This window comes from Oryzias melastigma, unplaced genomic scaffold (genome assembly GCF_002922805.2).
Source record: "Oryzias melastigma strain HK-1 unplaced genomic scaffold, ASM292280v2 sc00251, whole genome shotgun sequence".
In the NCBI taxonomy this organism is placed as follows: domain Eukaryota; kingdom Metazoa; phylum Chordata; class Actinopteri; order Beloniformes; family Adrianichthyidae; genus Oryzias; species Oryzias melastigma.
The window spans coordinates 217,136-231,563 of record NW_023416891.1 but is presented as its reverse complement, the minus strand read 5'-3'; the positions used below and the strand labels follow the sequence as shown (position 1 = coordinate 231,563).

At 41.6% G+C, this 14,428-nt stretch overlaps 1 protein-coding gene across 20 annotated transcripts in view; it reads right to left on the bottom strand.

The window, feature by feature from the left end:
- Positions 1-14,428, bottom strand: part of cacna1ab (calcium channel, voltage-dependent, P/Q type, alpha 1A subunit, b) — a 162,560-nt gene that overhangs the window by 61,699 nt on the left and 86,433 nt on the right. For all 20 annotated transcript variants that reach the window (XM_036210818.1, XM_036210814.1, XM_036210822.1 and 17 more), the window contains exons 19-25: positions 12,703-12,856; positions 9,153-9,715; positions 6,981-7,279; positions 4,624-4,756; positions 4,356-4,485; positions 2,922-2,981; positions 2,610-2,716 (exon numbers count right to left, since the gene is read on the bottom strand). In XM_036210818.1, coding sequence (XP_036066711.1) covers positions 2,610-2,716; positions 2,922-2,981; positions 4,356-4,485; positions 4,624-4,756; positions 6,981-7,279; positions 9,153-9,715; positions 12,703-12,856 — 1,446 coding nt within the window. The remainder of the gene's footprint in view (positions 1-2,609; positions 2,717-2,921; positions 2,982-4,355; positions 4,486-4,623; positions 4,757-6,980; positions 7,280-9,152; positions 9,716-12,702; positions 12,857-14,428) is intronic.

The window sequence follows — 14,428 nt, the reverse complement described above, 5'->3', positions numbered from 1 at the left end:
GAGTTAGCATATTAATTCATTCATTTATTTTCTTGTCCACCTCTTCCCTTTCGGGGTCGCGGGGGTGCTGGAGCCTAACCCGGCTACTAATGGGCGAAGGCGGGGTTTACCTGGACAGGTCGTCAGTCTGTCGCAGGGCAGTTAGCGTAGTCTCTAACATTTGTTTTAGCATATCTTTCTGTTTTTTTTATGTTACTAAAAAGGTTGTGAGTTAGCGTAGTCTCAGTAACATTTGTTTAAGCGATAATACTCTGTTTTTTTCCAGTTACTAAGAAGGGCTGGAGTGATTGAAGTCTTAGTAACATTTGTTTTAGCGACATATTGGTCTGTTTTTTACATGGTGCAAACAAGGTTTGTATTTACAGGTATTGTCAACGTCCTAGTGTGGTAACTAACGCTTCCAATGTGGCTAAAGTTCAACAGTAACTGAAAGTAGATAATAAAACCTGAATGAAAGACATTTATCTCTGACTCTTTTGTCTCACATAATGTACCTTATAGTTTGACATACGTTTGTTCAAAAATAGACAATTCATCGACGATGCCTCTTATGGTACGGTGCGCCCTATCATACCAAAAATACAAAGCACTAAAAGTTGCTGAAACCTGAGAGTCTGAAATTTGTCTTGTTTCTAGAGGAACATGCAAGATATAACAACATATTTGAAATGTGATAAGAGGTGCATAAGATGCAGTGTGGTTAAATTATCAACATGGTCGACACACAGCTTTTTAAGCCGTTTATGAGCAAAATTTGGTTAAATTAATGAGTCTGATTTTCAAAAATATAAGTGTCATTGGTTATAAATAAAAGTGTGAACATTTTACCCATCCCATTTGGGTTTTTGGGGGGGGTGAGTCGCAGTCACAGTCACACTTGGGAGCCATTTAGCAATTTAACCTCCCAATCCATTTATGGAGCAATTGTTGTTATACGCCACTGCCGTGTGGTGGCCTTTGGAGCTGAAGAAAGAATAGAATTAACTGATTCTTATAGAACTTTTATCAATTTGGTGTGACAGCGAGAAGAAGGTATAGTATTAGGAAGCACTTTTTATTTTTAGAGTGTAGGTTCAAAACAGAGAGACTCTGGTGAGGAACATTAAACTGATGGAGGGTTATGGAGAGGAAGGGGGTTTTGAAAGGTAGAGAAAGACCTGCAGATTAAATGTCAAAGGTGATTTTGGCTAGAAAGAAACTGATGGAAATGTGAGTTTTGACAATATGAATAACAGAAACTCATACCGTATTTTTCAGAGTATAAGTCAAGTTTTTTGCATAGTTTGATGAGGTGTCCGACACGTAAATAAAGTTAATTTTTTCTAAAATAAATATTGGCTCATTCATTAGTTTCTCACTGAAAACCGTTTGCCCTTTATTTGGCAAGCATTGAGCATCAAATTTTATGTGCATCTAAAGAGGTAGTGGACATGAATTTGACATATAAATCGCGTTTGGTGTGAACACAGCTGGAATGATAAAATCGATTAATCAATCTGAATAAATCTAAGTTTAATATATCAATAATCGATCCATAAAAATAGAGATTGATCTATCACATTAAGCTAGTCCACTAGCTAAATGGAATTTCCCATAGGACGGCTAATGCTTACGTATACATACATTGCTGAACAGCTTTATATACTCACAGGCATGTATTTTCCAAACTATTTTAAGGAAAAAAATGTAAAGTAACTTTGTGGTCTAAAGTACGATATTTTGCTCATTCTTCTGTGAAAAAAGTGTAATTCTATAGCGTGAGCTCCACCTAGTGGCCAAACTGAAACGTCCTCCAGGAGAGGCAGAACAATGTTTATAATGTTAATGATCTGAACATTTTTGTTAGAACTTCTGCTTTAGAGAATCTATGTAACACTGTATGATATTAACAATCTCATTATTTCACACGTTACATTTTACAGTATGTGAACTCTCTCAGATTAATATAGATATATTCAAAGCATAAAGTAGATTATTAATGTATTTCTAAAAAAATTTGTCTAAATGTGCAATCCGTGTAAGCTCAAAATTTGATACAATCGAATTGTATTGAGTGAATTTAAAGAATTGAGGAAAAAAAAAAAGGTGAATCAAATCGAACCGATTCTGGAAATTATTTTCAATACCCAGTTTTACACAGCATCATGCCAGGCTTGGTGAATTTGTTCAAAAGGGTTCCACTTTTCACATAAAAGTGTGACTTATACTCCAGTTCCAATTTTATTTTTCATTTTTTATTTATTTTACATTTTTCTGCGACTTATACTCCGGAGCAATTCATGGTCGTAAAAATACGGTAGCCAATTAAAACACGGAGGAATGAGGGTTTGGCATGAATGGGAATCAAACATATAAAACACAACGCAGTGACAGGGAAATGACAATTTACGCACACAGAAAGGAGGAATTGCGATGAAGAGAAAAGAGGAAGAAACCTATAGCGAGCTGAGACAAGACTTTTGGCAGAGCTCAGGGTTTCTTGGTGGATCGGGTCCACAAAGCTGAGCAGCGGAGGTCTTTCCGTGGAAACTGGAATGTGTTTGTGTGTGAAGGTGATGAGCTGGAAGGTGTAAGGGTAGGGGGAAGGGCTCAGGGTGGGGCGCACTTACGTGAAGGCGAAGGCCACCAGAGCACCACTAACCACAATAAAGTCCAGAATGTTCCACAAGTCGCGGAAGTAGGATCCTTCATGGAGAAACAAGCCTAGAACCACCATCTGGAAGAAACGGAATGTGTTCGGTACAACAATGGCATGTGAACGCCAAAATAAACCACACTCACACACACACACAGGCTGCCCACGCTCCTGCACCACTATTTACAGACACGCACAGGTGCACAAGAAAGGAAAAACAAACCAAAGCAAAGACAAGAAAATCAACACTCCACAAATGTACACCCATGCAGTGATACTTTGTTACCTTGATCAACATTTCAAATGTGAAGACGCCTGTAAAAACGTAGTCAAAATAACGCAGCACCTGCAGAGCAACACAACACCATGAGCTTTGATCAATCGACTTTAAAGACAAGAACAGGAGAAGGAGGAACAGAGGGATAAGGCAAATCAAACAGGTCAGGGGAGATTAAACATTAAAGAGAGATTACGCCACTTAAACCTACGGTTAAATTTAAAGAATGTGTACATCATCATGACGACAAGCTTTTTTCTGCTTTCTAACTTTAATTCATCTCCTTTTTTGTGATCACTGACCTGACGACAGAACTAAGTAAGCAAAGGACAAAATTTGCTGCTGAAAGATGATAAGTAGACAACTCAGCAACACATGAGTTAGCAGAACTGTTTCCAAAAACCCTTAGTTTTCATTTTTTTCCCTCAGTGTTTGACTAAAAACAGTTGATTTTTAAAAGAAACTCAGACATGTCTTACGAAAAAACTTGTTAAATTTTAGATGGTATTTTTAACAGGAACATTTAAAAGGATTACGTACAGTATGTCTCCTATATAAAAGACTGGGGGCCTGATTTACTAAGAGCCCCAAAAAAAAAATGATGCAATATTGCATCTCCCTGCAATAATTTCATGTGCAATTGAATTCATACAACTCCTTAGACTGCAGCATTAGTTACCCAATGAGTTCTGAATGGTAGAAGAGTTACGGTATGTCCAAGAGTGCGTGTTACTTAGGGGTGTGCCAAAATATCGATATTGCGATATATCGCGATATTTAGTCCTGTGATCGATTCTCGATGGGTTCTCACCAAGTATCGATATTATATTTTCATTTGAAGAGGGTGTAGCGCTGAGCGTCTGACTCGCGTGCCGGAACTATTGAGCAGCTGGGCGCGCTGCACCGGACATTTAATAGCGATGCACGCTTCGTTCGGGAGAATCCCCGGTGAGATACAGGCTCTGTAGCGCGTGTGTGTAAACAAGTCTACCTGTCAGCATTTATCATCCATCTGTAGGAGATCCAGCCGGTAAGAAGTGACTTTGTCTGAGGGCTAGAATTACTGCGATCACTTACTTCCTGTTTGCTGTGGGAACTAGGCACGCTCTTCGCAGTTGTTTGTGTGTACTTCAGGTACCGTCGGAATTTTCGTTTTCATGCACTTCAATGTTTAACCTGCTGGTGTACGGTGTAACTTTGGTAAATTTATAATGTGAAGTTTTCAAACAATGTAATTACTTGTTGCTAATGTTAATTTAAAGTAAACCAGCTTTTAGTAAATCAGGCCCCCTCCACTCAAAATGAACTGAATCTTCTGTGTTACCAAACTTTTCCCGGTTTTATATTCAAACTGAAAACTCTGTGAGTACACTGTATAGTGACATGAATGCACACACTGAGAACACTAAGAACGACACAAACACAGAAAGTGTTATGCCTCACATCGTTTTGTGGTGAGTTAGGGTTGACAGGGTCTTCTGCAGCGAGGGCGATGCTGCTCATAGCGATGACAGACAGGATGCTGAACTCAAAATACTTCAGAGTCAGGATGTAGTGACAGCACCTCCGAAACCTGGTGCAAACACACACATGTATGCACATGTTGACACAAAAACAGTACACAAACACACTAAACATTTGCTACCTGAGGAAAAAAACTTTGATATGCAAGTGTAAATATAAACCTGTTATTTTGAGTGCGTGTACTCACGGGTTTGTGGTGGACAGTATGAAGCAGGAACTGAAGGGAGGCATGGGTTTGGGGCCGTCTTCATCTCCACCTTCATCCTCCTCCTCCTTTTTCTCCTCACTCTTTTTCTGGTCAGTGTTAGCGTTCTTGTTCACTGGAAGAAAAAGACACCCTAAGTCATTAACGCAGTGGCGGGCCGTCAGGGCCTGCAAGGCCTTCTCTGCTGGCCTAAAAATATCTGAATCACAGACTGATATTAATTATTATTTATTTCTGTGAATACGTATTCTATAATTCCAAATGCTCTGTCTTCGTCCTTTCATTGCTGTCTCCCTGGTTGCGCTGCTTCCAGACGTGTATTTTCCTATTTAAGCATTAACCAATCACATTGCAGCACCATTTGTTGCTAGGGTCAAAGAAATCTGCCCGGAGGCCTTCACAATCAGTTCTGCGGGCCCTGTACCATAAAATAAATGTCGACCAAACTGTTGCTTCAACCAATCAGATTTGGAGTAGGCGATACCAAGGCCAGCTAGAAGGCCGACGGAAACGTCATCATTTTCACGAACTTTGATTGGATAGCTCGCAGCTCGCTCTGGTTCTGCGTTATGTGACGGACACAGGTGCCGAGGAGCGGCGTGTCAGGTTTGAAGATGTTACCAGTGGAAAGCGTCTCATCGTCTGATTTTTGGTGGAAAATGAATGTCTGGGTAAAGTTGTGGCACAGTTTTGTCTGGCACGGGTAAAGGAGTTCCGTGACTCCGTTGAGCGGGAGTGAAGCTGATACGAGGAAATCTACGAGGCCCCTGAACACAAAAAGTTAACAAAAAGTTATCATTTGGATATTATTTAGACTAGCATCTCAATCTATGGTTACACTTAAATTAAAAAAAAAAAGCTTGCAACGAAGATGAACTAGCATAAGACAGAGTCCCAACAAACTTTGCCCAGAATTTTTATATATTTACAACAAACTCACAAGTGTTTTGTGTTTCCTACAAACAGTTATTCTCACAGTTTTTAAGCCCCCAAACTGGATTTTTATTTTACTCATGTTTTGGGCCAAAAAGAAAATAAAGAGAAGTAAAAAAATGGGTTGGAAAAGTGCAGAAAACCTGTAACTATAAAAAAACCCTTCTTTTCATATTTTTCAGAATATTCTGAGTTTCAGAAGTTAAAAGATTAAGATGCTGGGTAGATTTGGACGTTTTAGCAAAAGTCTTATTCCATCTGAATGTCATTTCTAATTTGCTAATAAAATCAAAGATATGTTTGTGATGACAGACACAAAACCCTAAAACAGTTATTGAACAAACGTAAACATGAGTAAAGATAGAAAAAACGCTAGAACATAACAAATCCTGAAATGCTAAAATCAGAAAGGTAAAAAAATGGCAAATTTGACCAAAAACAACCCAAAACCAGAAGTTCTGATTGGTAAATCAAAGCAGGCGTTAAGGCAGTAGAGTAAAACCAACAAAAAGAAAATATGACAAGATAGCCCAAACATAAAATAAAGCTAAAAATGCCTAAAATTCAAATCAGGTTTAGCTTAAAATGAATAAAAAAAACCTTAGTACATTTTTAAAATAGTCTTTTTTTTTTGGAAACTGTAGTCATGAATTGCTTTCTTGTTTTAGTTTTTGTAAATTTTGAGTTGTTCTTCTGTAGACTGTTCCTTTTTTATGTTTCTTTTTAATAACATAAAAATTCATCCAAGGAGAAAGGCCAAATATTCCCTACCACAGCTTCTACCTACCCCTACCTTTAGCCCTCCAAGCAAAAAGAATTGAAAAAATTACTGTCTTAAAATCGACCACTTGATGACATCATGAATGGTTGTCGTTCACATACATTAGCTGCCATGTTTTGAAATAAATAAATAAATAAATAAATCGGTTTTATAACTTGAAAGAGACATAATTTCCATTTAAATGTACACATCTGTGCTACAGAGAATGCCCACGTGAAGAAGAGTGTTTCTTCTACGCATCAGAAACACAACGTAGATCAGCCTCTCGGCGGAGGGATACCCAGTCTACGATTGGAGCTATAGGGAGGAGTCAAAGTGGTATGGAATGAATTTGGATTTGGCCAATGTAGTTTCTTTTGAAAGGTTTTCCTATTAGATTCTTGTTGATTGTTTTGATCTGGCTCACAGGAAGTGGACCTACTGTAGGACTGGTAGTTGATTTGTACTTTGGTTGGACTGGGTTGCTCCCTTGTGTTAGTGTGAAAATGTGAACTGGTCGTTCTTGGAAGGAAGTTCACTCTCATACATTTTTCCTTATCAAATAATATAATAAAAAAAGTAGTAATTGTGCTTAAACGTCAATCTCTAAAACTTATAGTCATTAGTCCACTCTCATGAAGCTTACCCTGCAAGATGGCATTGGTGGAGGGGTAGGGATAGACAGGGGGCATGTCGATGGTTGTGTAGTCGCACTTGGCCATGCTGGTTAGGATAAGGCTGTCCATGCTGTGCAGCAGCGTTTGGGTGTCAGCGTCGCTGCAGTTGAGCAGGTTGTTGACGTGGTGAGGGTGGTCAGGTGGGAGGGCATAAAGGTGCCCGTGGGCACTCGCCAGCTTGCTGTTGTTGCGGAAGTTGTCAAGGTCCTCGTTGTACTGCTGGATGGGTCGTGTGGTGGACAGGCTGGGCCCGGCACTGTGGTGCTCCCTGATGGAAGACGAGTTAGGAGGGACACGGTCAAGAAGGAGCGAAAAATGAAAGTAGTTCTTTTGTTGTGTTCACGCCAAATGCGATTCTCGTGTCAAATGTTCCTTTACCTCTCCTTTTCAAAATCAAAATTTGCAGCTTTACGTTTGTCTAAAAATGTGTTCATGAATTTGACGCTCCAGACGCGTTAAGGAGGAGCTACCGTCAAGTTTTTAGTCTCATCACTACATGGAAGCAGTGACTGTATCTTTCATTTACAATGCATGGAACATAGGGATGATGCTAAGAGTTCTACCAAAGTGTCAGTAAACACATCTTCAAGTCTGGGTTCATGATATCATTCAGAGACTCTCCCAGTACGGTGAGGTTTATCATCAACTCCATGAGCTGCATCTGAGTAATGGCCGCTTTCAGCGGTACTTCTGTCTCTCTGTAACTTTAGAGGAACTTATTATTGTTGTCTTGATGCAAATAAGAAAAATGTCGTAAACTTCAGAAGGAGAGCGATCAGATTCTTGTCCATGTTAGTTTTGGACTCCAGCCGCTGATCATGTCATCAACACTTAACGGTACAAAGCTGAGTCCCTGATTGGTTGAGGTGACCAAAGTTATTGAGCTACAGTGCACTCCTAAGTTAATGTACTCCTGCACATTAACTTAACATAGAAACTGGACGCCACTGAGGCTTCACACCGCCCTCTGCAACATGCATTCAAGGGCCCTGAAGAAAAGCCTGTAAATGCGTGTGTTACCCCGGGCTTACACCGCCAGCGTCAAGGCTCCGTTGCGTCGCGGGAGTGGACTAGCTACAGCCGATGGCTTACACTGGCTGCTGCTCCAGCCACAGCCTGTGAAAGCTCAGCCCAGACAGAGTAGTGCTGGATCTCTGTGATCAGCTTCTCGTCGTCCATGGTTATGAGTGACAACGCTGTGCTGCAACACACTTTGAGTAACACCTAAACTATGTAATGTTTACGACACGCTGAAACCGGCGAGTTCAGCGGAAAGATTTATTTTGAAAATATACTGGATGCACTTTAAATTCGCTCGCGTGGTTTCCGGTTTAAGTCGTGGAAACCCCTAACTTCACAGAAAGTGATGACGATCAGCTGCGAAGTTCGTCAAAATTTGAACCAAACGAAAAGGATTCGCAGCGACGCAGAGGTCAGTCTGCAGACGCAGGATGTGAACGCCTGCAGTGGAAGTTCCACTCGCACTTTTAATGTTACGAAAAGACTGCGGCGCACGCAACTGAGCGGTGACGCTAGCGGTGTAAGCGCGGGCTTAGGCATCTGCTTTTAACTCTCTCACATTCACATGTAGCTATGCAAGTTTCTATGACCGTTTTTGGAATCTAAATACAAGAAGCATGGCTTCAGAACACACATCGCCAGCTAAACTAGGTCGGACTTTAACCCATAAGGATGAATGGGGTTTCTTCTTATTCACAGAAAATTCCTGAAAATGTATTCCATGACACTTTCTTTCACATATCAGAACAGAGCTGTGAAAGAAAAGGTCTGAAGCAAGATTCATGAGATTTTTACCATTTCAGAATTTTGCACCAAGCCTCTTCCAACTGCAGGTGACAGACATGCACTGGTAAACAGTAGCACAAGGAAAAGAAGCCCTTCCCTGTTTGTGGAGTGTGAACACAGTGGGCTAAATGCGAATCAAATGCACCAGATGTGTAAATTTGTTAATTGCATTCGGTGTGAATCCAGCTTCAAAGGGAACATTTTCTCACATGCAGTAAATCTATAAAATGAAAGTCGTCTCAAGCCTTCATCAAACTAACTTCAAGCAAAACGGAGGCGTCTCACTGAAAAGATTAGCTTAACTTAAGAAAAGGTCAGCAAAACTATCAACTTACTTTCTGCTTCGGTGGCCTCTACTTCTGTCATGGTTGCCATGTCGATGCCGCCTCGTCTTTTTGCCTTCTTCCTCTCCTTTCCCCCCGTCCCCCCCTGTTCCTCGAGATCTGTGTCGTCTGCACGGTTCCCCATCTTTGGTTCGACCGTGGTGCTGCTTGGACCTCCTGGGCTCGCTCCCCTCTCCGCCTTCACTGCGGTGGGGGGAAGCGCTGCGCGCCTGCTTCCGTTCCCTGTTCCTGCAGCGCTCTGGCCCCCTCGCGCTCCCCTCCACGTTACCCAGAGACGTGCAGCTGAAGCCATGCTCCATGCGGGTCTCCATCAGCGTGCACATCTCTCCACTGTCTGCTATGGCCGCTTTCTGGTGGCGATGGTGGTGGAAGTGATGATGGCGGTTGCCCCGGCGACAGTGCTCCATGTCTTGGTGCCGGTACTGCAAGTCCAGAGGCAGCTCGCCGGGTTGAGTCTTGTTGGTGTTGTTGTTTCGATTATCCTGTGGGTTCACTACCAGCGGTCTGTCCAGGTGGGTTTTCATGTCACCCCGTGCTTTTCGTGGATAGGACACCTAAGAAGGAAAAAGCGATGGCAGTTTTAAAAGTTTTCCTCCCATACCCACAAAAAACGAGCAGGTCCTCACGTGCTTACATCACAAGTTGTGAACCGCCCCCTCCAGGAAGAGTCTGCTCCACCCCCAGGCTAACACAAACACCTTCTCTGCAAAGCTAGTGGTGGTCAGCTAGCTTTGCGAGCCCCTCACCCCCCTCGTCTACAATTATGCAGACGCAAGCTGTCTTTGTCATGAGCCAGAGTGGTGATGGCCAAGAAACAATCATTCCGTTTAGTGTTCAAACTTTGCGCGGTGGCATATACCAAAGAACATTCTGGTGAGGAATCTACCCAACATGTTAGGATGGATCCTGAACGTAGCAGAGAATGGCACAAGCAAATGGGGGACAATTGGGAAGACGGCTTGAGAAATGGAGCAGATTATTTCCTGAAGGAAAAACGAGCGACGAACTGGAAGAATTGGTTTGAACGTGGATTATTGAGCATAGACGGAAAGGTGCGCATGTCTCTTGGAAAATGATCTGTAATAAAGCCAAAATAATTTTTGAAACGGAGATTGATGATGCTTAAAGGAGAAATGAAACGTTCACAGCCTGTGCAAATCAGAACATTATTTCAATAAATCCTGAAATGTTCATCTGGGGTTGTCTGCATTTTTTTACCAAATTTCAACGCAAAATGAACCCATTAGCCATCACCATTCTGTCCGTGCCAAATTTTGGTATAAACACCCAGTTTGCACAATATTTAAATCAATATTTTAACTAACGAGGCCGGCTCCAGCATGACGTCATGAAATGGGCGGCACTCTCAAGGAGAGAAAGGCGGAGCCTCAGAGATTGAGTCGTTTTACTTCTGCGTATCAAAGAGTTCACAGAAATAAATCATATGTCATAAATGATTTGTTTTTTGTGTTTCAAAAGTAATATATATGGAATAATTAGGTTATGGCTCCCTTAAAGAACCGACGAGCTCATAAATGACAATGCTCATATTTACTTTAACAGCAAGTGTGGTGCAGGTTTGATATAATTCAGGCTAAATTTAAAGTTCCATATTTATGGTCATTCACATTAAAAGCTTCATGAGCATTTTGTGCAAACATTGCAGCTTTCCCACTGCAGTGAAAGTACATGCGGACCAAACCTACAGCTTACAGCAAGTGCTCAGGCCCCCTTTGCCAGCTCCCCTCCCCAAGCCACGAGTATACACAGCTCAGCAAAGGCTCATCATTTTTGGCTCCTCATGATTGACTTAAACTAAAAATATTCCTTTTTGGAGCCACAAAATGCCAAAGCAGCAGTGTACATGCAGTTTGCCAAGCCATATCCAGTCGACTCAGATGTTTTCTTTACCTTGCTCCAATGTCTGACTACATTCCTCAGCGCGCCCCACTTTGATGATGCATCTGTCTCCCAAGCATGCAGCTACAAGCCGCCCCATATATATACTAGTGCGGCGGGAAAACTTTAGAACAAGCTCCAAAGGTTATAACATTCGTGATCTACGACATGACCTAGAATGTGCAGAAGCTATAAAGCAGGTCAGAGAACTGGTTGAGTCGGCTGCTCCCGTATTTGTTCATTCGTCGTCTGAGCATGGTTCATTCTCTGTGACGTTGAAGAGAAATGTCCCAGAGGATGAGGTCTTGTTTTAAAGCCTTAGTCACATACACCTGTACGGGGGTGGATCGCTGGGTTGTCTGGGTCCATGGATGGTTGTAGGACATATAGTAGCCCAGGTGTGTCCCTTAACTCAAGGGACGTCATGAAAAATGGAACATACGATTGTCCTATGTGTGGGAAATGCATCAAGAAGTTTTGGAAAAGGATAATGTAAGTTTCACTACAGTTTCCTAACGCCACACTCTAGTCCAGGGGTCTGCAACCTAAGGCTCTCTTTTACCCTCCATAGTGGCTCTCTGGTTAAAGAATAAAAAATAATAGTAATTTATAAAAGTAAGGGTTGATAACCTTGCATTGATTTATTTTATTTTGGTGAAATTTATGGCTGAAGTGAACCTAGAAACTGTAACGGTAAAACTTTGGTAAAAAGTCTGATCTTTTCTGACTGCTGAGTTTATTTTATGACTTTAAAGTACGTTTTATCCTATGCTACACAACAATGGTTATTAGCTATTCAGAGGAGAGTGGCTAAAATATATAGTTTTGTGTATTCTTCATATACTTTTTCTACTGGCTCATTAACCAATCATGTTTCATGCTTATGCTCCAGTTAACAGCAGTAGTAAGTAGGAAAAAAGATGACAGCTCACCAAAGTAAACCTAAAGTATAACAAGAGAAAAAGTCATTTTTGTTTTACTTGAATGTTCATATGGGCTTCTTTCAAAAGTAAAAACAACTTTACAATTTGAGAAAGTTTCAGTTTATTTTAATATTTATCTATTTATAAAAATAAAATAATCATAATTCCTATTTATTATAAAAAAAAGACAATTTGATAATGCAAAGTAGTTTCTAATTTTCCTAAAATGGTAAAAAAAAAAGTTTTGCAGCTCCTATTAGGTTTTGATCAGTACCAAATAAGCCCAAATGACTCTCTTACTGGTAAAGACCTCTGCTCCAGTCGTAAGTGAGGTACACATTATGGATATGTACAGTAAGTACCTGTAGGACGCCCACACAAACTACTCTCTGATTGTCTAATTTCTTGAAGTGAACAGCCCCTTGAACAGTACACAGGATTTGAGGGGGTTATGAAAAAGTGTGCATGAACATTTTTGGTCTACGATCTTGATATTTAGTGTGGCCCCGAACAGGTTTGATAATTTTTCACCTGTATTCATACCTGTAACTGCAGTAGTGACTAAGGCACAAGATGGACAATGATAATGATGCTATTGTTGGTTAGGATAATCGACGATACCATTCCACGCACATCACATTTTTAAATCCATATATATCAGGAGTAGACTGGATATATATGTGTACATGTGCATCTTTCTTGGGGGCGGGACTTCTCACCTCCTCTCCCTCCCCTTCCACCTTCCAGTCGTCCTGCTCCAGCTCGTTGTAGAGCGCCTCACGACTCGTCATCAGATTCTGTCGCCGAATCTCACTTGTTCTTTGCTCCCAGACGGACTTGTTGGCTTTAGTGTGGTTCTTCTGCTGCTCCTTGCTGTTGGCAGAAGGGTCGATGGGGAAGTTGTGAGGACAAAGAGCAAGAGGGGGTGAGTGTCAGAGATGAGTGATGACAAATTACACAACAGATTAAAAGTAACAGTAAAATTAAAACAGTACACGAATAGTTGGCTGAGTAGCACAGATAAAGAAAAAAGAGGAATATCTAAGTAAATCTTAATTTGAAAAATATGACAACAATTGTTCATATGTAAATCTTCGTAAAATGTTCATATTTTTTAGATTTCTACTTCAGAAAATTGTGATATTTGGTGTTAAAAAAAGGAGTGAGTATGTGTCCAAATTCTGTTAAATGCAGGATTCTAGCTATAAAGTGTTGTAGGGGTTGGGGAGCGTGGAGGACCAGGGCGGAGTGGGTAATCGGGAGAGTCGGGAGGATTCCCGGTGGGCCGCTTCATTCAAGGGCCGGTCAGTCGCCGTCATGGAAAAAATATTCACGGTAGAACATGAATAAATCTTTGTAGAAATGTTCGTCCGTCCGTTTAAGAGATGACACCGTCAGTTTTGGAGCTACAACTTAACATAAACACCCCTTTAAATTCTCATAGTTGGTTGAGTCCACCAGAGTGAGCTTTACCAACATGTCTGGGCCGGACCATTGAAGTGAATAACCTTCTATTTAGACAGTCTATGGGCCGAACAGAGAAGCGGCCGCTGGCCAGACGGATGATTAGCGAGTTAAAATGTTTAGGAAGCGATAGTGGTTATGGGAACGAGCGGTACGGGCGGCTGTGGTTATTCAAAGGAGCCTCCAGCTCAGGGCTTCATGGTGGAAAAAGAAAGCCTGCGTCACTGATGTTTTCCTATCATCTGTTATGTCTTAGGCGGCAGGGCGGGTGCACCTTTTGTCCAAATGCCTAAAAACCTAGTGCCGTGGGTTCAGAACTCCGAACACGGAGTCACTTTCTCCGCCGCTTCTCCGCAGTGGGGAGGGGCGGGGCTCCTCGTGCGCTCTCTCCACCTGCTCCACAGGTGAGAACACGCAGGAGGCAGAGCGGCCGCGAGCGATAAGGTCCGAGCTGTGTCTGTGTTTTTCTAAAGTAGACGCAGACCGCACGCGCAGTTTCTTATGTAACATCAACCATTGACCATTAAACTCCCGGGCTGAAAAGTTGTCTCACTCCGCCCCTGGTGGAGGGAATTCAGGCATAGCCAACTTTTTTTAGAAAAGTGTTTTACCCCCCTCTGTTTGAGCGCAAAGCAAGTCTGAGATTAATTTTCTTAATATATTTCCAGAAAAATGCCACAAGAACATGTTAAAAACACTATTTTCATCGGAGTGGGCCTTTAACTTGACAGTCGTGTTCACCACAGTGACTAAAGAGGATGTGGTTTCTTTGAGATCTGCTTTGATGCGTTCCATTGTCAACAGATCCGCTGCCAGAGGCTGATTTTACACACTGTTCACTTGAATGTCTTCTTCACTTTGAAGAAAAAAAAAACACAATTCACGTCTTTCATTCTGCAAACAATTGCGTGATTGTGTTAGCTTGACAATGAGGAAATGGTGATTGTGTGAGTGTGTGCCTGTCAATCATAGCAGAGAAAC